General features: G+C 45.0%; 1 protein-coding gene across 1 annotated transcript in view; it reads right to left on the bottom strand.

The window, feature by feature from the left end:
* Positions 1–23052, bottom strand: part of LOC8038634 (filamin-A) — a 92507-nt gene that overhangs the window by 18876 nt on the left and 50579 nt on the right. The window contains exons 19-22 of the mRNA XM_029979107.4: positions 7189–7324; positions 6766–6906; positions 6559–6687; positions 1069–1242 (exon numbers count right to left, since the gene is read on the bottom strand). Of these exons, the coding sequence (XP_029834967.3) occupies positions 1069–1242; positions 6559–6687; positions 6766–6906; positions 7189–7324 (580 nt within the window). The remainder of the gene's footprint in view (positions 1–1068; positions 1243–6558; positions 6688–6765; positions 6907–7188; positions 7325–23052) is intronic.

The following is a 23052-nucleotide window of genomic DNA, read 5'->3' as shown; positions in this document are numbered from 1 at the left end:
CTTTTTAATATTTTATTACACAACAAAACGCCGAAGAATGCAATGCACACACATGAATATCACTGAAATCTTGATGGTTACGTTACGGATCAGGTATTCACAAAGTGTGGTAAAGAAAAGTCAATTGTTTAAATTTGCTTCAGTTTGATTTTTTTGTTTGCTCGTATGAGTTTCAGATTTTTGTTTAAAATTGTTTGAGTATCTTCGTTTACGATGATGCGTTCCAGCCAAAGTGTGCAAGGGAGTCAGAACCTTGTCACGCTGCAACAGCAGCTTTTAACACAGAATGTGTTATAAGGATGGCACCTCCTGGTTTTCCCCTTTTTGCACCAAATAAAAATAAAAATAGAAGCCTCTTAATATTTCCTCCGAGGACAAACATTTGATTGTAGAAGTGGGTTGAAGACACGTACTGCTTAATTGTTAATGCCGTTATTATTATTTAAGCAATAACACCAATAAATTGTGATGTCCTAGGATTTTCTGACAGTTTAGTTTATACCTTTATAGCAGCCAAACTGCGTATTATTTTGTAAAGACAGCGGTGGTTGTTTGGTGTTCACCTGTGTCTGAACGTAGGATGCGTTCTTTGAGAGTACGTGAAAATGCAAGACGCAAAAGGACACACAAGGTGGTTACGAACGAGAAAATAATATACAGACAATATAGACATACATATGCAATACGTATTGCCGTTGGACGTCATGTATGATTGTCGGTAAGTATACATTAACAATTGAATCGATATTTAACAACCCCAAAATGTATGCCAATTTATAGATATGACGGTTTTGTCAGGTATAATCTAATTACTGCCTGAAATTGTTTTTTTTTTTGTATGAACCACGAAAATAAGAAATAATATTTTTTAACGTCTTAGCTTGCTGCCGATTTCAAAATAATGGAACGATCCACTACGAAAAAGCTCGCACTATAGCTAAAATTTGCATCATATTCATAAAAAAAAAAATATTTCCAGAAAATACTTTTTTGGAATGTGCATCTTGATGATCATGCAAAAAGGCTTTCTTTCTCGCCCTCCTGTGGGCGTGGGCACAGGTTTCTCACCGGTGATCTTGGCCGTGAAGGGGCTTCCCTTGATGGGCTTGTCGGCGAACTTCACCGAGATTTTGTACTCTCCGGGCGCCGCCGGAAGGTAGGAAACGGCCACCGTGCCGTCCTTGTTGTCGTGCACGCTGATCTCGGCTTTGGACGGGCCCTCGACGGCCACGTTGAGACCGCCTGCGCCCACCAGAGACAAACCGACCGCCCCTCAGCGCAACGAATACGCAGACTACGCTTGGAAACTGTACAGGTGACAATTGCTCGAAAAAGATTGTGTCGCCCCATGAACGCATATATGCACTGCAACTGCAAGGTTGGCTTACTGGATGGCGCTGTCGGATAATAACCTGTAAAGTAACTGCCCATGCCCTAATAACGTGAACCTCACGCAGCAATCTCTAACATCCTTCTAAATACCAAGCTTAAACTCAAGTGCACGAGACCAAGATATTTCATTGCTCAAGCAAAGACAGTGATCGATAATGAATTTGGATTGCTTAATGAAGAAAACGATAATTGGTCCAAAATATTGACTGATAAAACTTGTAAACGAGTGGATTTTTTTTTCTTCAAATACTTGCCGTATCTATGAACGAATGTGTTTAATTATATTTATAAAGATATATGCAGTGTATTTATACTGCCAATCCTCAATCTTGGATATACAAAAAAAAATTAACCGCATTTTGAAAAATTGCCACACACACACACGTACACACAAGGGATAAAGTGAGTAATGAACAATAAGTGCTAACGATTACGAACATTTATCAAATTATCACCCTAGAGTGAACGCTCGAACATTTACTTACTTTGTCGATAGCCATACCAAGCGGTGGTGAGCGTCTTCCATGGGGCATTTGTCTATGGTGATGGTTGAAACTCTGGCGTTTAGGTGCGGAGAGAATACTTCACACTTGTGCGTTTAAAATACACAAAACAATGGAGGTTTTTGGCAAACCATTACAGTGTTCCGCGTACCGCATTGCCACAGCCTTTGAAGCATGCTTTTAATAGACAGTGACTTTTAGCAAACCGTTACCGTGTTCCGTGTACCGCACTACTGCAGTCTTGGAAGCATGCTTTTAAGCGCGCGCCCCGGGGTCAAGGCATCACTCCGGGCCAGTGTTGGAAAAAATACTTGATAAAAGTATTTAAGTTAAGTTACTAAATACCTGCTTTACAAAGTATTTAAAATACTACTGAAGTAACTTTCACTGTAAAATATCCTAAGTAGGGTAAAATACTTAGAAATGTAATTCAAATACTTTTGAACATACTTCCGCATTGCGTAACTTTTATCAATGTGAGTGACACACTCAATTATACAGTCGCGCAAATCTGGTTTACTAGAATGGTTTATTAACCCTCAACAGCACAAAATTGAAAAAAAAAGATGCAAGATTATTTTATGCAGTCCAACTATAAGGAGCAGGATATCACTGATACATGTTAGAAAACATTTTTGGGACAAAAAAATGAATTTCAGTTATAACGGCATCGTTGAAATATCACGTCCTGCGGCGCACCTTAGACGAATCGTTTAACTACAATTCATATTCCCTTCACGAGAAACGAACTTGGGATAGGGAAATGAGTAAATGGATAACAGAGAGCTCACATACTAGCAGAGCTGGCCAAATTACTCATATTGTGTAATTAAATTACATTACTAATTACTTTGCTGAAAATTTCTGAAATGTAATTAAATTACATTACAAATTACCACAACCAGAAAGTAATTAATTACCATTACAAATTACTTTTAAAAGTAATGACATTACTTTCGCATTACTTTTGTATACTTTTACAGGCTGCGCCTACACAGGCACAGCCTGTGTAGGCGCAGTTTCAAACACTGCTGGCGGCTAAATTCTCGTGTTTTCCCACTGCATTTTGTGTTTCATCGTGCATGTATTTTTCCGAAGACATTGGGAAGCATTCTACTACATTTGAAAAAAAAACTAAACAGTAAACTATTTTTGTTGGGTACGCGCGTGACAGAACGAATGCGACTGGAATGTTAGTTGTTGTTTTTTTTGTTTTCTACGGTAAGCTTTTTCGGCGCCGTTCGATTAGCCGCGTGTCAAACGACAAAGCGTTTAGCTGTCGAAATTAATTAACAACAGAAGATAGCCGAAAGGCATGCATTTTTCACGCTCACAAATAACATGCTTACCGAGAGACAGAGGAACGCACGCGACTGATCCGTTTCTCACCCCAACCCGGACAACTATTTTTGGAGATGACTGAGGACCTTACGCGGATTATCTCTGGGAGGGGGGAGAACTATTGTCATTGTTCGCAAAATCGCGTCGAGGACCGTTCCACCAGGGGCCTTAGTTCGGCCTACTTCCCCTTCTTCGTTTCCCGAGAATGTCGAGCAGAAAAGCTCGAATGGCAGAAACTTACCAGCCCTATTTCTCACAGTGGAAGATAACACAGAGAGGGTACGCAGCATGCATCAGGAAAAGTAAGCGGACACTTTTAAGAGGGGCCAGAAAACGTCGAATGTAAAACCGCAAAACATAGGTAGAGAATCGTGCTGAGCGGGTTTTTACAGTTCAGGAGAGTGGCAGAAAATGTCTAGCTGATAGCGGGCGCGAGAGTCGCACCAGCCGCATTAGCATCAGCAACATAGCGGCGGCCTAAGAGCGTTTTTTGGAAAGGTGTAGAGGAAAAAGAAACAGTAAAATAAAAAGAAAGGCGCTCTTGTGTATTGTGGACACAAAAAATATGCCCGGTGCGAAAAAGTAATTAGGTAATTTAATTACAATTACCGTCGCTGGAGTAATTCATTACATTACTAAATTACCTGCTACAAAAAGTAATGAATTACATTACTAATTACTGGAACAAGTAATTAAATTACTGTAATTTCATTACAGTAATTACATTACTGCCAGCTCTGCATACTAGCCACAGCACCGGTCGCACCTTCAAGTAGGTTGCGTTCAGAGAGGCACTCAACGTTGGGGGACGCTTTGTTGGAATTTTGATAGGTCTTCCTGCTTGTAGTTTGTTTCCTGTACTGTTCTCTGCTTATCAATGTTTGCTTACAGACAGTGTTCGCAAGAGCAATAAGTGCCGGACTAACGACAAAACGAAAAAAAAAAACACCTCGACGTTTTGCCGTAGCGGATCAAATATACAACAAGCAAAAAAAGTCTTATTTTTGTGTCCACTTTTTATTTTCTTTCTATTTGTTGTTTTCTTGGCACTGAAGTCTGCATTGCTGTCGTGGGTTGTTTCCAGTTTTGCGTTGCGGCTCAGTGTGGCAATTTTTACTTCTGTAAAGCCACCCCTTTTGTTTGAGAATTTTTTTGGAAGAAACACCGGGAAACAAAAGGCGTCTTTGGAAAGGCGAGGGGAAAACCTTCATTGTACGAACTTTGAGCTGAAATATGAGACAAAATCTGCACAAGAGCGACCTTTTCACGAGCTCAGTCTAGGTCACCTTAGCTTATCGTAGCTACCAACAGGATTTGGTTACTCGAAACAGTGCTCACGTTTGCTCGTGCCACGCCCACGCCACTTCATACCGAAAAATTCGGAAAAGGGCGGAATGTAAAAAATATATTTGAGATAATGAGTACAAGATACTCAGAAATGTAAATAAAATACAGTATCAAATACTCTTTATCGAAAGTATTTGCAAGATACCAAGATACTTCAAAAAGTATTTGAAATACAGTTTCTTGACTAGAGTCTTTGAGATAGGCACAAGTCTGCTCCGGGCACCCTCTTAAAAGCAAGCTTTAAAGGGATACTTCAACGAAATTTGCAATATTCCCGTCGTGTTCAAAAATAGGTTGAATATGATCCACAATATCCGTAAAAGACAATCGCACGTTTGTATTTTGAGCCTGGTGGCTGTATTTTTCGTTATAAATGGCCCACTCGGGCAAGCGATCGGAGAAGGCCCAGCGGAGACCACGTGACATCCAGCGCAATCGTGACGTAGGTCGTCTCGGGACGAGCAAAGCTATGGCGAGGCTGACATCGAGAGGATGGCCTAGTCGTTCCAGCCACCGAAGCGGCTGCTTTTGTACGAATTTTGAGTGACGGGTTAATCTTTTATAATCTTGTAGGGGGACAATAGCGTCTTCTACGACACACAAAAGGCATTCTCGGGAAGAGGGATGTTCCTCCTTCCCCTCTTCTTTCCTCGTGGCCGGAGGCGAGACAACCTCCTTCACTAGCTGTCAAAGTTCCTAGACGAGCATTACAAACGAGGCGTTAGCGACATCCACCAGGTGCTCTTTGCTAATCGTTTAATTCGTTTTAAAATTCCTTTTCGAGACTTTTTTTAACAAGATATTGGTATGTTCGATGTGATACTGCTCCTTTGAACACATAAAGACCAAAAAATGAGCGCCGAAATTTTGTTGTAGTATCCCTTTAAAGGCACCAGTAGTGCGGCACGTGGAACACGGTAAGGGTTTGATAAAAAGTTCCTGACATCGAGCAACTCAAGCTTCATCTTGAGATTCAGATAGACATCATATTGGCCTTGTATTTGTACAGTGGATAGGGGGGTGCGTGCGTAGAGAGGACGATGGAAAGTTTGGGCAAGTGCCGGGAACAGGTGGAAAGTAACTACTTGGCAAGGGTCTTGGCACGCGACGGTGCCAAGGCCAACGACGCCGAGGATTAGGACCGCTCCTTCTTCCGGCCTTCAAGACTTCAACCAAGTATTTTTGTGTCTCTCATCAGTCTTGTTGAACACAAATCTTGCACACGGCACAGAAAGCTTATTTTGAGGGAACGTCCAAGGTCTCGTGTTTTGTATACCTACACTGAACTTTAATGCCTCCTGAACTATAACAATAGCGACTTGACGAGATATAAATTGCACGTTATGATCAACTAAGGTATATCTGAACGGTAAGCTTGGTTGTCAAAAGCTACCTTAAAGTTTCAACATTTACTGGTACACTCTTAAAAGACTCCCCTGCAGAGCAATCGGAGAGCCAATCCCTGCAACTTACAAAGACAGAAAGTCAGTGAAAAGTCGAAAATATGCTTAGAAATAAAAACAAAGTCTGCTATGTGACACTAAGCATGGCGTCTTAAAATTGCACGTCAATCTCAGTGTCACGTTATGAACTTCATTTTTCTATCAAAGCACATTTTCACCCTCGTCATTTGCTGATTCCTTACATATATAATTGTGATTGGTTCTCCGAGTACCCTGCGGGAAAGTAAGTGCGTCGGTCTTTTGTACATTGTTAAACAAGAAAAGAATATTTCTATGCAAGCTTGCAGATTTCATCAACTCAATTGCAAAAGCCATATGTTTCCTGCATTCAATTTCAGAGAGCGAAGAACATAGTTATGGTCCTCCAGTTCTGGTACCGTACGAGACTATAACCGGCGCAGTCCAAAAGCTTGCAGTTGTTAGGAACACGCAGCAAAGTGAAAAAAGGGAATGAAAAACATGTCACCCCATGATTTGCCTTTAGGAAAAGCGTCGATGAAGTCGGAGCTTACCGGCTCCAGCATCCTTGGTGCTAATAGAGAAGTTGCTGGGCTCTCCAGCAACGCCATGCGTGAGTCCCGGTCCGTACGCGGTCACGTAGCCACTCTGGATGGTGTCCACGTGGAACCTGAAGGGGCTCCCTGCGAATGCACCACACACGATCATCCGTCACGTACGCGTCCAAATCCTGCGTCCACCAGGGCCCATGAACCACGAACCCTGGATGTGCTCCTGGTTAAACTTGATGTGCAGTTCATGCTGCCCTTCCTCCCGCGGCTCGTACTGAATGCTGACGGTGCCGTTCTGGTTGTCGATGATGACCGGCTTGTCCACTCGTCCCGACGGCATCTTCACCTCCGCTGCGCGGGCACAAAAACGGCGTCAGCAAAACATCTTGAGACTGCCATAACATCGTAGATATATATCCACGTCGTGCCCGATGTAACGTGCGAATGGTGCACATCCATATGTCATCCAGGAGGAAGGATGCCATAGCAGTGGTAGCCATCACGGACTGTCCTTCCTCCTGTTGGACTCCGGAATAGGACACGTCCGAACTAGGCCGCATTCCCGGAGGCCGGATGACTGCGGGGAGTAAGGCACGCACACGCGACATCGGGCACAGTGGACGTGGGACCCACCGGAGAGCTGTCCTCCGGCGGCCTGCTGCAGGGGGATGTCAAAGAGTTGGACCGGCCGGAACTTTCCCTGGGGAGGCGGTGCGCTACGGAAGCGGCGCTCGACCACTGTCTTCTGTCGGATCTGCTCGGTGACGGCCTGCGGAAGGAAAGAGGGTGTCCGCGCTCAGAGCTCCGCCCTTGGCGCGCCCTTGCGGCGGCCGACACCGGAGCCGGGCCGGGGGGACAGCCCCGCTATTTCGGGACGCCCCCGCCGCTTTTGGCCGGAGGTGCCGCGCCCAGCCAGGTTCCCCCCGGCGAACGCAAAACGCGCACGATCTCTGTGGGAATCTGGATTCGGGCCAGCGAAGGACGTCGCCGCCGCGCCGGCCGTGCGGAACTCCGGACACGGCTTTGCGCACGCCAGAAGACAACGCGGTCCCCGAGGCGAACGCACGCGTGCTCCTAATGCCTCCAGAAGACCACGTTGTCTTGTCGACAGAGCATGAAAGTCCGTATAACCATACAAGCACCCGCGGCATGGACTGACGTTTGTGGAATGGGGCTTTGACGAGTGTCCGCGGAAGGATGACCGTCTGGACACGGACACTGCTGGTGGGCCTGGCTGGTGGTGTGGCGCACCCTTGTATGGTTCCCCGGAACGCAAGCGAATAGGCCCGCCTCCTTCCTGCTTTTGGGGTCCTTAGCACGAAAATAAACTTTCTGGGAGGAGGCTCCCCCACCGCTGCTCGAGGTCTTCGCTGACGCACGTCGCGTTCCACCGCGCCCGCGCCGGCGCCTCCGAGCTCAGCGGGTGACTTGAGAGACCACGGAAGAACTGATGGCCCTGACAGCCACACCAGGGTACTTACTTCGCTGGTTTCTCGCTCATCTGACAGACACGCAGTGCACCCTCGTTTGGACGTATACGTTCTCAAAGACGGCCGTCCCGTAGGCCATTTTGATTCCAACTGAAGAACTGCGGCTCTAGGCTACTCTGTCCGATTTCAATTTGCGAAAGTTTCTCGAGCACTGTTTGTAGATTGCAAACGCTATCGGAAATGAAACCCGATGACGCAAAAAAACTTACACCAAGATATTCTACTCTGCTTGGAGGAGAGCGGGCTTTATACCCGGTTTGCGCGCCTGCGGTTTGACGGAGGGTTATTGCAGAGAAGACAGAGAAACTGAGATTTGAGTCACAGTCAGACTGTTAGTGCTGATACATCATACAAGAGACCAAGACACTGTCGTCTGAGACGTGCTCATTCCGTGTATATGACGGTCCCCACACATTCCTCACACAAACACTGTCTGCGGACATGTTTAAAGCATGCGTAAGTATGAAACAAACGTGTTGCCGAGATGAGTGAGGCGTTTCCGCAGTCAATTCTGTCATGTTTGAAGCGAACACCGTCAAGTTTGTGAACGACGTGACTGTGGCTTTAGCCTTTAGGTCCCACGTCAGAAGATTCCCAGGCGGTCGAAATCAGTCTTCAGTCTTCCATCTGAGCGAACCAAACTGGCCAGGCGCTCCTTGTTGGTTTGGCATGTAAAATCCCGTTTATATCAGGAGAATGATATACTGCATATGTTTATTCAATGAAACCCCAGAGGGACAAGTTTAAAATTTTTGTTGAAAAGAAACCGAATGTGCTAACGCCGAGGATTCGGTGTGCACTTTATGCTGGATAATTGACGATGAGAATACGTTAAATAAGCGGAAAAAGTGTCAGTCCCTTTACGTTCTCGCACGCCCTTACGTGTACCTCATTCGAATAGCGACGTCTCGGTGCGTGCGAATATAACGTATTTGAAGTGCTTGCCCAGTTCAGTGCTCTAAGAGAATAACTTCACATTCTCACGAACTTGAGGAGTGATGATGATGACTCACTGTTTTTGCGCTCAGAGCTTGACTCCAAGGCTAAATAAATCAACTTTGGCACGCCAAAAAAGAAAAAAAAAAAACAAAACAAAAAAAAAAAACATTATGCACTTTTTCGCACAAGAGACGTATCTTTTTAACAGCTTCTTTTTCAAAGGTCGGTGCGCGGTATTTTTGTCCGCCTTTCTCCCCCGCGGCGTCTGAAAGGACTGTTACGTGCGCTTTTGTTTCCTCGTTGATCCTCCGTCACGTCGGATTCGCTACGGCCCGTTCACGCTGTCAAACCAAGACGAAGAGAGAGCGGTAAAACAAAGCACAAACTAAACATGACAAAAGCCAGGCAGCTTCATTGTCGTCATCCTTCAACAGCAGCTGGAAGAGCTTCGAGCTCGTATAAGAAAACACCGTCGCCATCAGGTAAAAAGTAACGAAAGGCACGGGTGCACATACATGTTTCGTTTACATTATTACATCCTACTTTTAGCTTATATTTTTTTTACGCTTGTCTGGTCAGTGTAAACAGGCCAAACACATTTGTACCCGGCCCAGCGTACGCTAAGCATCGAAGTGTGAACGACCTTTAATGGCAACCCACAAAGTGTACGCGCGTTGTTACAGCAACAGTAATTAGAATCCAGTCATCATTTCAGGCCCCAACTTGCGCGCGTGACGATAGACAAATCACATATTTTCAACATTAAATAAAAAAATAAAAATTCGCAGCTTGTCACAGGTTAGAAGAAGAACAATAACATAACAAGCTCCTCACAGAAAGGCCTTCACTTTTTGCACCTTAGCAGAGCAAACGCGGGAGAGAAGGTGAGCGGAGAGGAGGAAACCTCCAATTATGGCGAGTAGAGATCCTTGTGGGAGGGGCCTTTCCTGCTATTCTTAACCAGCATCAGACTATACAATGTTTAAGAAAAGCAAGATAATTCCAGGAACAAATCTGACACTATATACTGACTGCGTGATTGTAAGCGAAATTATTCGTGATTATTATTCGCAACCATCCGGTAGCCTGTCTTACGATGTTAATGTATAGACAAAAAAAAAATTCAGTTTATGCAATTGTGATGTTTTTATTACTACCCGGCGAACCTTAGTATGTATCACTTCTGGTTGTACCCCAACATTGCAGTGTTTTAACACCTTTCAGGGTGCGATATTTGATATCGAAAAACCTGTTCTGGATAAGGTTTTTCGATAAGGAAACGTCAGTCTGTTACAAAAGAATATAAGGCCATTCACTGGGTAGCATATTTGAGGGCGCTGCTTCGAGCGCATGCTCGGAACAAGCTCACATTAATAGGCTGCTAAGACCGGCAATCCAGATGGTGTGGAATGCACGTTGCAAAAGAACTGTGGAAACTTGCTATCAGCACGCACTCAGAATTCGCGCACACAGCTATGCCTGTCAGTGAATTTTAACTCTACTGTGCCAGTGCCTTGAAACACTCACACAAAGACGCGCGTTTAGCACAGAGTAGGGTGCCTTCATGTGCGCTTTGCTTAGGGTGGAGACATCTGGCCATTTTGTCTCACACTTTTATTTTTACTTTTTGTTCAGAAGCGCGTGAAAGAACGTGTCCCTGCACGCGCTCGTGGCGCTGACTGTGCTCCGGCGACATTTTGTTTTTGTCGATTTCTTTGTATTTTACCCGTGAGCGCGTGCTGTCGGCATCGGGTACTACAAAGGGTGGCATCACCCGAGCACAGAGACGCGCGTTTAGGAATATTAACCCCTCGCGCAGGTAGTCGCGAATCTGACTTAGCTTCGCCTGAGATTCTGCGTGCACGCGGCCATTGCCTATTCCGCTGAGAGAGGGTACTTTCAGAAGTACAGACTCTAACACGAGATTAGTACCGCGCGCAAGCATGTAATAACAAAGAACACGCAAATCAAAAATGACAAAAGGCAGAAGAAAAAAAACACAGAAGTGATGGTAAACGACTAGTGATTTGGAACGCGCTTTCAGGTGGTCAACTCAAGAAAGTGAATATTCTCTTGCCCATAGCTGCCTTGAGCGAGGTGACGTGCTTCCACTGCAGTGGCGGGAGGTTAGTCAGCTCCAATGCATGCATGTCTAATGTCTGAGCTGTGAATGAGAAGTTTAATGCAGTACCACTGCCAGCAGGAGGTTTTGAACATGCATCATGCCGTAGTGATACACGAACGCACGATGGTACGATGCTCATCCAGATCGAAACGGGCAGGGATAGGGATTGTACCCAGTACACCTGCCCGTTCTCTCAAATTTAAGAATTAAAAAAAAAAAAAATCGAAAAGCGATTACGATTTTTTTTTAATCACTCTCTTTATAAACCTCTACCGATCTGAAAATGGCAGACTCAGGACGCAGGACCGCGAGCGTTCGGAGAACGCGTATGTTCCAAAGCCCGCAGCGTTCCTGAGGGCCAGTGCAAACAAGTAAGAGACTTGGCAGCGCGGCAAGCAACACCGACAAAAACAAAACACGCCCGCAACAACAACAAAACAATGGAAAGATGCGGCTGTGCGGGAACAGGGACATGCTGGCACGAGCGTCCCCCGGCTCCCGTCTTTCACACCGCGGGGACGGGCTTGGAGCTCAACGGCTGCCGACTCTGTCCTCGCCGGCGAAACTACACTACCGTCGGTGAGAGAAGTCCTTCTGGCTCGGCTTTTTCGGGACGACACGCTGTCATTCGGCCGCTTGTATCTTCCTGGGAGGAACCGACCGAACTGAGACGACGACGACGCCGCCGGGAGACGCGCATCACTGTTTAGAAAATAGACCGGAATTCCGTCTGGCTGGCATTCCGCGCGACTTACCTAACCTTGGAGGAATTAGGGGGAGGGGGGGGGGGGTGCTAGGCGGCCAAGGACTTGTTCACGAAACTGCTAAACAAGCTATCATGACTATTCAGAGTAGACAGGAGGAATTCCGGCGCTATTGGAGACAGAGAGGTGAGTAAACCAGAGGAAGAGGAGAGACGAAGAGACCCAAGGGAAACTCTAAAGGCATTCGGACCGATAACCCTAGTTCATAGATAGTTCCATGAAAGCGTCTCAGGGCGCGTAAGTTGTTTTGTTCCTGCGTTTTACAGGAGCCTTTTCTGGCTGAAGGCAGTTGTGAGCACGCTTTGGCTTGACAGTGATCGCGTGTGGACTGTGGATTAGGCAAGCAGTGGAATCGTATAACGGCGAGAAAATGAAGAAGAGGAGGAGATGAAAGCGTGCGGTGATGCTGCAGAGCACCGAACTCAGTTTGGAAGGATAGTGGGTAGACTCAAAGGCTAGCTGCTTTTGTCTGTATACCCACTGTTTTGTTCCCATCAGACCGAACAAGAGCGCAAGGTTTGGCGTTCGAACGCCAGACCCTGTGCGAGGAGTAGACGACGCCCTTGCTCGCTATGGTATAGGCGGACATAAGACGTGTGCTCGTTACTTGAAAAAATTAATGGATTGTAATTACAAATTACCGAGCCTCATATGGAATGGATTGCCGTCACAAATTCCTTTCGCTGAAAAGTAACGGACTACTTTACTTGTTACGTTACAAATTACTCTCACGTTACTTTTTCCGTACACGTATCCTGAAAACAATAGAAACAATTTTGCTATCTTCAGAAATGTTCTGCAACACTACTTTTCATTTTTCATAGGCCCGTATTATGGATATCCTCGTAAAAACAAAATATTGTGTTTAAGAGAAAGAGTGTGGGTGCACTCCGTTCACCTGTAAGCTGACAAGGGACCGAAAGCTGCAACCCCACCCACTATTCCGCTAGCTTACGACCCCCGTAAATGATCCCTGGAATTGTGCAGACAAAGCTAGCGGTGCACATGCTCAGTAGCAGCTTCTACCACCACTACGAGTTTCGGAGCAAACGAAGCGTTCTACGAAAGCTCCCATTTGACTCGAGTGTTTCGCCTGTTATACCCAAGAAAAGAAAAACTTGGTTCTAACGCAGAATGTGGGTGTCCCAGCTTACCTTGATGTGTTTCCGCAGATTACAGTTTGTTGTTCTTGCTGAGGACAATGTGTTTTTTTTTTTTTTTTTGGCAAGCAAAGTATGCACTGGAACTCTAGGTTTCCCTTCTCCTTAATGCCCTGAATTTTGAACATCTCATTAAGAGATGGCCATGGAGACGACGGACACTTCATGACCGAAAACTGGACCAGTCATAGAAAAAGTGGCGGTTACGGGTTATCGATCGTTCATCGGTTCTCATTGTCATACCAATATTCGTGGAGGTCAGGGGAGCGGAGGGCATGGGAGCGAGAGAAGCGGTGGCCATCAGTCTCACAAAACAATAGAGAATCTTTTACTTTTAGTTTTACGCTCTCTCCCTCTCTCTCTCTCTGTCAGCACTACCTAGATGGCCTAAACCCCCCCCCCCCCTTTTATGTTGACAGTTGACTGTAAAGTGAAGAGTGGACTCGACCACCACGCCCAGACAAGTAAACCAAAAGAAGTATCGTCGGTACCCCGGAAGGCCATGCTCTTAGCCTCGCGCCGAACGCTTTTCAGCCGTGCCTCAAGAGCGTGCTAGAATAAAGTAGCGCACATCAAAGACAAAGAGAATTCGACCCCCTCGCGGGATATGTTACGCGAGTTGTGAACCCGCGAATCGAGAACGTACGGACCTGCGTTTGATGTCTGTGCAGGTGGCGGGAGACGTCGAAGAAGTTGGAAAGGATGAAACGGTGTAAAAGACAAAAACGAATATACATGAAGAGCTTTCTCCTGCCCGGGAGGGGAAGAAAAACAGGATGGAAGACGACGGAGAGCCTACTCGGCGTTGTCTTAGTTGATCTCTGTCTTTCGTATAGACGCTTTCAGCACGCGCCAGATTGAGCCGCCATAACCGACCTTCTCTTGTCTTACCGAGATGCCTAGCTACTGAAGCGGGCGTTGACGAGCCTCCACAAGGGCGTATGCTGGAGAGAAGGACACAGTAACACTTAAAGTGGAAATAACCTGTCCTGCTGTGGTAATGATGAAGTGAAGCGAACGGAATAAGAGGGAACAAAGACTGAAGGTCGGTTATGACGGCGCCCATGCAGAGCTGCCTGAAAGCGTCTATATGTACATGCCTTGCCCGTTTTTATAGTGGTTCTAGTGACCGGTCATACAAAAATCATGTTTCCTTTTCGGCTATTTTCCCCTTTCTGATGTTTTCTGTTTTGTTGAACTTGCTCTCTTTATGCTGCTGAATGTTCTGTTCGTATTGCTGCAGTTACTGTATTATGCTGACGTTTTTAAAAAGTAATAAGTAATTAAAGTAATTTGTTACCAACATTTTGTAATGAAATTACATCACAAATTACTCTAGAAAAAAAGTAACGTGGCAATTACAAAATTACTTGAAAAAGTAACGAATTTCAAGTAATCTGTCACTGGTAACGGTTTACTTCCCAAGTCTGGCGGACATCATATATGCCGTTTGGGATAACCTATATTAACTGGCGTCCCATTTTTGATAATCCATAATAATAATCTTCTCTACCACATGGAATCATCTGTCCCAAGTACCCCCCCCCCCCCCCTTTTTTTTTCTCTCACAAACCAAAAAAAAATATATATATATAAGGAGAAAAAAAAAGGAACTACAGCTTAGATTTATTTTTGGTCATCAGCTGCCAGCGATGGATAGAAGTTTCTGCAGAAAACTGTTGTCCCATCATCGTTCACATTATACGGCCTAAAAGTGACCTCCATAGGCCGTCATGAGTCGAGCAGTAAAAGCTAACGCAGTTGGCTAAGACATCTCGAGTCTAACAGTCACACCATTCCTTGGCGATAGGGGTATGCATCATAGAGGCACGAAGTTCGAGCCATTCTTGCTACCTTATGCAGTCGACGGGACGTCAAACTACCTCGGCGTACTGCAGTCATCAAATGTCTCGAATACAGCTAGAAAATACGACGTCACTTCATTGCAAACGATTTCGGCTCCATAAGCAAGCATGCCGATTCGATTCCTCGTTTCTGAAATCGAACCTGAGAATGAAAAAAGAGAAAGTTTATTTTTATATCTTTCGTGAAGACAGTAGTCGGCGCCAGTCACTAAGGATAACTGCAGTACGAGCCAGATCTCTCGTGTCTTTTCTATGACAGCCCTTTGAATCGCTTGCCAAAGAGTTCAATGGGCCTCCTATATTCAGCTTCGCCGCCCGGAGAACTTGACACGCCGCCGTTACGCATACTGTATCGGAGGCTTTCCGAAACCGAACCGAAGACAGGCGGAAGAACGAAAGAGTTTGAGTTTCGAAATGAGACGTGCCTATAATTATAATTCCTGGCCGACAGCCCGGCTAAACGCCAAAAATAAATCGGAACACAGAAGAGAAAAAATAAAAAATAAAAGCGCAGTTTCTTTTTAAAAATTGAGTACTTCGCTTGCTTTTTTTTTTTTCTCTCTACGAGCTTCGTGCATATAAACACACGAGGTTAGCGACTAACAAACATAAGCGTTTTGCACATGTCACAAGTACAACGAACCGCCCAAAGTGCGCATCCATCAGCCCACAAGCTCGCAAGCCTCAAAGGAAGGCCGAACGGGGAGCACCAGGCTTATGGACTCGCAAAAAAAGAACATAGCCGGCGAAAAGCGTAAAAATAGCCTCTCGGCGCTTTGCTAAAAGACTACCACTCCTCCAGGACTGCACAAACTATATGGTCGCGGACGCCTCGAGAAAGGGTACGGCATTTTATGTTCACGCTTTTCGCGTCGTGATTGGTTCCCCGGCGTTCTTATAACATAATGCCGCAATCTGATTGGCTGGGGAGCGAGCGACTATGCGGAGCGCAAGTTCGTCTGCTTCTTTTGCAGGTGACGTCAGAACGCCGAGCTCTGATTGGTTCCGAACGAAGGATAGTGGGTAGACCTCGAGGCAGCCTGCCTTTAGGTCTACCCACTATCCTTCAATCAGAGCCATTCAGAGAGAGGTGTCTTTTTGACGTCACCGCTACTCCGGCGCTAGAAGCAGACGACTTGCTCTCAGCCTAGTGACCATACTCGCACACAGTCCATTGACCGCGCGCTCGTTTGTTCCCTGCGAAGTGTGGTTTCTTCGCAAAATGCTGATCGCCGCTCTGGTTTAATCGTACAGCTGCTCGATATTTATGCCTTTTTTTTTTCTATGAACTTGACGAAGGAACGTTGCTGTACTCGTTGGTGTGAACTCACCAAACTTTCGCAGCGTTTAAAAAAAAAGGAAAAAAAAAAAAGGAACGCGGTCTTTATTTTTGGTTTCCCATAAATATACTGAGAAAAAGTAACGAAATTTACTGGTTGTACCCGATGAGCGGACTGAGTGGACAACGTTCACGTACGACAACGGTGACGAGTTTGGAAGATCTACGACGGATCACGGTAATCCTGTAAGAAATTTGGCCACGGTAAAATGAAAGCTACGCCGCGTTTCGTGTAAAGAAAGTAAATGATTTCACACACACACACACACACACACACACACACACACACACACACACACACACAAACACACACACACACACACACACACACGCACGCACACACACACACACACACACACACACACACACACACAAACGATTGCGCCACATGTCAGTCTGTTAGTTTCGAAGTTGCTGAGCCCAAGTTATCGAACGTATATAAGCCTATTGTTGAATTTCGCCAAGCAAATAATTATTTCGCGGAACCGCTCCTTCTTATAACCATGTTGCTTCGTAATTTGAAAATATCGTTCAGCTGTAAAATTAAATAAAAATTGAGATGGTAACGAAGTGTGTGTTCGACACGTTTGCGGTCAGTGTTTGGTGTTTATCACCCCCGAGTTTTCTTGATTTTTCACGATCTCATTGGCTGTGGAGCATATAACAAGATGCACAAAACTTGCACTCCTGCGCTTTTTTTTTTCTTCTCCGCCTTTTGGTGACTATAAAACTGTTCAAATAAAGCCACTGAAGAGCGACAACGTTCCAAAAATAAAATCTATGTATACCGCGGTCACTGGAGCAATCGCTTTCGGGTGCAAACGGGTAACAGTAATTCGAAACCCGTCTAGACCCATAAATTTGTTTGTGCTCTGTTGTCGAGTGGCCTTTTTTTTTTTTTTTTCTTGCCTGTGCTTCACTTTTTTTTTTTTTTTTTTGCCTTCTTGGAATTGTTTGGCCACGCTCGATTGACAAAAATAAGAATTGCCCCCGCGAGCAACTTGGCCCAAATTAGCTCCAGGAATCGGGCGTCCGGATGCTGCAGTTTCGGGCTCCGGGTGCCGACAGGCACCGGATGTCCGCCATTTTGGTTACCAATAATAACACCGCGATGCCGATGAACCGAGTAATAAGTTAGGGAATCACCCTTTCGCCGCTTGCTAAAAGTATCGGAGAGTACTCAAAGACGTTCATTTCTGGCCGGTTCAAACATATACAGCCCAGCGCTAAATCAACAGTGCGGAGAACAGCTTTGACGCAGCGCTCACTTGGATGCAATGGATCGCCAATGCACCGCTGTATCAGCGCTGTATTACTATAACAAAGCACAGATTTCTTGAGTCCAGCGCTACCTCAGTGCTATTAGTCAGCGCTCGAATTGGCGCTGACCTTGCTGACTTTGTACTGTGTTAAGAATACGGCGCTGATACATGTCTATATCACTTTAAGAAATTCGGTGCGTCTACTTTCCCGCAAAACACCCGAAAAATGCAATAGCGGCAATCTCAAGAGGGAGCTCGGTAAATCAAGAGGCTGAAGATATGTTTAGGCCTAAAAAACGAAACAAAACAGGGTGTGCTAAACCAAATACCACGATAAATAGCTATTTTTTGAAGATTTCGGAATGTTGTATTGTTAGCGAACTGGAAGATAAGATGGTATAATGAAGAAAGAAAAAAAAACACATAATACATTATATTGGGCTAAACCGTGGCAAAACCTATATACCAGGTCAATTTAAAAAAAAAACAAAAAAACATATGCATTAAAAAGAAAAGAAAAGAAGAAAAAGTCATTATAAAGCAATTAAATGCAAAGGTGCGAGCGAGCTGGACAAAATGACGAAAATGATCCCTGGAGAAGGGAAACAAGAGGGACAAAGGACAAGCACAAAAAAAAGTCTTTGAGCTTCCTTTTTTGCAGGACAGACATATCCAATCTACTCGAAGAATAGATCCCAGCCAATGTCGAAGATCAGAATAGGATTAGAGATGAACGGTTAATGTGGACGGGGAAAATGACGAGCATATGTTATTTCACTTGGGCATTGTCCTCGTGCAAAACGCATTTTTCAGACATATTCGTATTCCGAGCTTTTGTCATTAGCTAACACCCTTCTATAGTTTTCTCAAATTAGCTGTCTCCGTGTACTAAAAAAAACAAAAATAAACTCAGACCTTTTTTTTTTTTTTAGATTGGGTGTTGTTTGCGGTTTCTGAGTTTCTTTTTAAAGCTCCCTGAGGAATTCTCAGAAGAACAAAACATGGGGCTGCAGTAATTACAAGGTGCTTAAGGGATAACTATAAAAAACAAAACAAGATAGTATAAATAAACAGACCTGGTCGACTGCATGTTGTCTCCGCTCTTAAAAATAGTTTCTGGCACGGAAATTTCCTTCGGCTTTTGAACTCAAGTGCGGGGAGCGGAGCAGGGTGCTTACTAGCCATCTAACGCACTGATACGCTCTTCTAATTAACGTGATTGGCGGTAAACCATTTTTCTCTTACTCTGCATTTGAAACAAGCGCACATATTTCATATTTAATGACGAGTCCCGCGTTTTATTACCTGACAAAGGGCTCGGAAGCTCGGACAAAAAATACAATAAAAACACCTAGAAAGAAGCATTATTTTCACCAATACACAACGTGTCCCCCCCCCCCCCCCCCCAAAAAAAAAAAGAAATTTACAGGGTTTTTATTTCACCGGAAAAATCAAGAACAAAAATACTAGGTGTCACCGAGCGCTCATTCTCCTCCCAAATGTAACCCTAGCGGTCCGGACCATGATGCCGAAGTTTCAGAACTAACCGTTATCTCATTCAAAAGTTATACGCGATTTTCTGAAAATTTCCATGATCGGTTTCCGGTTATTGACGCCATGCAGCTCTCTGTATTCGAGAACTCCCTCGGCTGTCATTTCCACATGGAGAACTTCAGAAAATCTCTTATAACCTTTGAATAAGATAACAGTTACTTCTGAATATTTGGCATCTGGTTCGTACTGCAAATAATTACATTTGGGCGGAGAATGAGCGTTCGGCAAATGTTGTTTATTTTTGTCGTTAAAAAAAAAAAAAACACAATAAAACGTATTAATTATTTTCGTGTGTGTGTTTGGGGGGGGGGGGAGAGGGGGCCTTGTGTAGATAAATTATACAGACAATGTGGTTAAAGCTGTATATATATATATATATATATATATATATATATATATATAATTTCAATAAAGTATATAGTAAATTGCTAGGCAATTGTGCTGCATACGTGAAAGGTTCTAAAATCACAAACGTTTAGCGATACTTTGAGTTTCCAGGCACCAGACGCTTTATATTCCTAACGAGCGTGTTGGTAAGATGTACTAGATAACAGAAAGTATAAACATATATAAACATATATAAAACATAAAACATATATACATATATAAACATATAAAACGCATAAAACTCGTCTGTGTTCCGTCCTCTCTCTGTTTTATACTTTCTGTTATCCAGACGCTTACGTTCACGGTTCCTTTCATCAGACAGCTTAACGCGTACCATCTGTGGGCACTTGAGAGTTGTTCCTAGAATGAAACGATACTACCGCCAATCGGGCTGATAAGCTTGGCGATCTTCCAGAGCTTTCCACACTCGCGAGCTCCATTCTCTCTCAGTGCGCGTAGCTGCAGGTCGAGCTCCTCTTCGCACCTCTGGTCACATGACCTTTCCATTAACCAATCAGCGTCGAGCACCTCGCTTCTCCTTTCCCACCCGTCAACCAATAAGTGTCGAGCCTCGCGGTCAGGTTTTCATCCGGGCTTCAATAAATGCCGAACACCTAGCCGAAGAACGTTTCGCGTTGATAGCCCTCCGCACGCCGTCATCTTTGCCTACTAGATCCCTGTGAAGCGCTTTTTCAGCATGCACAATAGATTGTGTAGGGAGTTTTAGAATAGCGCACGCTAAAGCTTTGCGTACGCAAAGAATAGCGTCGTCCTCACTGCGCATGCGCCGAACGCTAACCACGTTTAGCGCTTTGCGCGCGCTATTTTAGCGTATGCTATTTTTCGTAAATTGCGTGCGTACGCAAAGAGTCTTTGCGCTGCTCCAAGGAGGATTCGTGAAAAGAAATTGGCTAAAGCCAAGACGAGCACAGTTATAAAAATGGCGGCCCCCAGGTCCATGGCTGCGGGCGACGTCGGCGGCATCCTCGCGACTGCGATTTTCAATACGGTACGACAATGCACTCGGTTTGGAAAACTCAGTAAGGTGGGCCACGATCACTGGCAACTTGATGCTCGTGACGCGCGAACATTTCTCGGCGAAGGTACGGGTGCGAAGGTCAGTACATGAGACACCTCTTGACGTAGCGACGCAAGCGGGGGTCCACGACCAAACGACCGCTCGCGTCGCATTTCCATGTTTAAACAATTCTAAAATGTTACTCTGGACTAAAAAACTTGTTTGTTTTTTTCTCAAGTTACAGCATTTCGTGTGTGAAATAAAAATTGGGACTGTATCTTGGAGGCGTTTCAAACGCGAGATGCTTTGGCTTCTGCATCGTGACGGAGAAACTAAAACTCTCTTGCGTAGCGTGGGCTAACGCAAGCGCTAAATTTAGCGTTAGCGTGCGCCAAAATCGCGTACGCTGTTCTAAAACTTGCTAGTAAGAACTTTTAGCAAACTGTTACGGTACTACCGTTACCGTACTACCCTTGCCGTGGGCCCGACTGCGGATGTGCAACCGCGTGCCTTTAAAACCCTGAAAAATTTGATTTTAGCATACTGGGGACTCGTGCCGTGATACCGGAGCTCGACTGGAGCATACCCTGGTGACAGTAGTTGACGACAATAAATAAGTTTTAAAAAAATGGTGAAGCGATCAAGTGTAATAATATTAATAAAACTAAGGATCGGCGTAAACCGGTTCCCGATACTCAGGGATAGCGTTTCTTGGCAATGCACACTGCACCCCAACACCCCAAACTTAACGCCGCCACTGAGTTACAAAATATTGAGCCCGTGTCGGCTACTTACTCTTAAATTTGCCAGCAAAACGTTCGGGATTCCTTCTCAGTGTGGGATAGAAATCAGAAACCCAAACATTCTTCAGATAGTTCAATCAGCCGCCGCAGGCACAGTCAGAAACGGCAAATGCCGTGGCGGCGTTAAGTTTGAGGCGCACTGTGCACTCCAAGTAATGCCTGCGCGTCTACCTTACCCGCACAACACTTAAGGAGCCAATCTCTACGATCTACGAAATCAGCTCAGCGAATGATGGGGCGGAACACCTTTTTAGCCCTCAAGATTAGGCCCGAGCTGTGGCATTACGCAATGCAAGCAAGACGCTTTGCATTGCGTAATGCCACAGCGTATAGTCTTCATTTTTAGGTCTAAACGAACGCATCATTCGCTGAGCTGATTTCGTAGATCGTAGAGATTGGCTCTTTAAGTGTTTTGTGGGTTAGTAGACGCGCACGCGCACCAAGATATGGGCGTACCTGAGCTCGCGCACCAGCTGCAGGCACCGATGGCAGCGATCAAATATAGGCTCGTCCCCTCTTTAGTTATTCTGATATGGCATTAAAAACTTCCCCCGTGTGGAAAGCACCGGTATCGTGCTCGCCACTGAAATTAAGCAAAACATGATATCAGCTTGGATTTCTGCACAAGTATCATGACCTATACACGGGCAGCCTTAACCTCAGTTAAGCTCCCCGTAGTTTGCGGCCACTAAACCCGGTTAGACCCAGCACTACCAAACACGAGTATATTGATACCTTTTGTCAGAATAAAGGGAAGTGTTGTGTTAGGTAATCACTGTAAGTTTTGAAGCATATAAATATAAAGGAATTTTGTATTGTTTGTGGGCGTTTACTAACTGTTCTGATAACGCACCTTGCTGTCTTTATGGCAAGCTCCGCCTCCAGCGCGTGCTTTCTCGTCTTGAAAGCGGAACCGTGCTCACGCAGCTACACGCAGCCAAAGCGCAGCGAAAGAAAACGAGCGCGCGACGAAGGCACTAACTGATTGTAAAATGCTTTAAACATGATCGATTGACAGAACACAGCCACCGAGAGAGCTGCAACGCCATGGGAAACATTTTTGTGTCTTGTTATCATCATCATTTATTATTCCTTGAAGGCCCAGGGGGCATTATACAAGGGAGTGAACACTTAAAAAAAAAAAAAAAAAACAAGTAACAAAACTATTTATCTACAAAAACACATTGTAATCTAGTTATGGGTTAGAAAAAATAAGCTAATGACTGCAGAAAATTTCTTAGTATCAGATAAGGAAACAATTACGTCAGGCAGTGAGTTCCAGTCGTCAATGGCCGATGGTAAAGTAGACATTTGGTGAGTGACGGTTGACGATGAAATCGGACGGAGTTTACAAGAATGGTCGAGACGAGGGAAAATGCAGTAAGGAGGTGATAACAAACTTTGTCGGAGATGACTGTTGTAATAAAAGATCCGATGAAGAAGAGAAAGACGAGACACTCTGCGGCGGTGAGAAAGAGTGTCAAGGTTAGCTGATTGGCGAAGTCCTGATATGCTTGCGTAAGGGGAATAGTCGCAATCAATAAAACGGAGGGCCCTGCTTTGAACGGATTCCAAGTTGTTAGTTAGGTATGCCTGCTACGGTGACCATATGGAAGAAGCGAATTCTAGTTTAGTTCTGACCAAGGTAGTATAAGCTAGTTGTTTTACGGGGGATGTAGCTTGTCTGAGGTTACGGCGAAGAAATCCGAGTGTGCGGTTAGCATCGGCGATGACAGTTGTTATATGAGTGGTCCATGACAGGTCAGATGTCAGATGAATTCCTAGATATTT

Source organism: Ixodes scapularis, unplaced genomic scaffold, assembly GCF_016920785.2.
Source record: "Ixodes scapularis isolate PalLabHiFi unplaced genomic scaffold, ASM1692078v2 PGA_scaffold2__306_contigs__length_199485367, whole genome shotgun sequence".
Taxonomy (NCBI): domain Eukaryota; kingdom Metazoa; phylum Arthropoda; class Arachnida; order Ixodida; family Ixodidae; genus Ixodes; species Ixodes scapularis.
The sequence above is the reverse complement of the archived record's forward strand: the minus strand, read 5'-3'. Positions and strand labels throughout refer to the sequence as shown.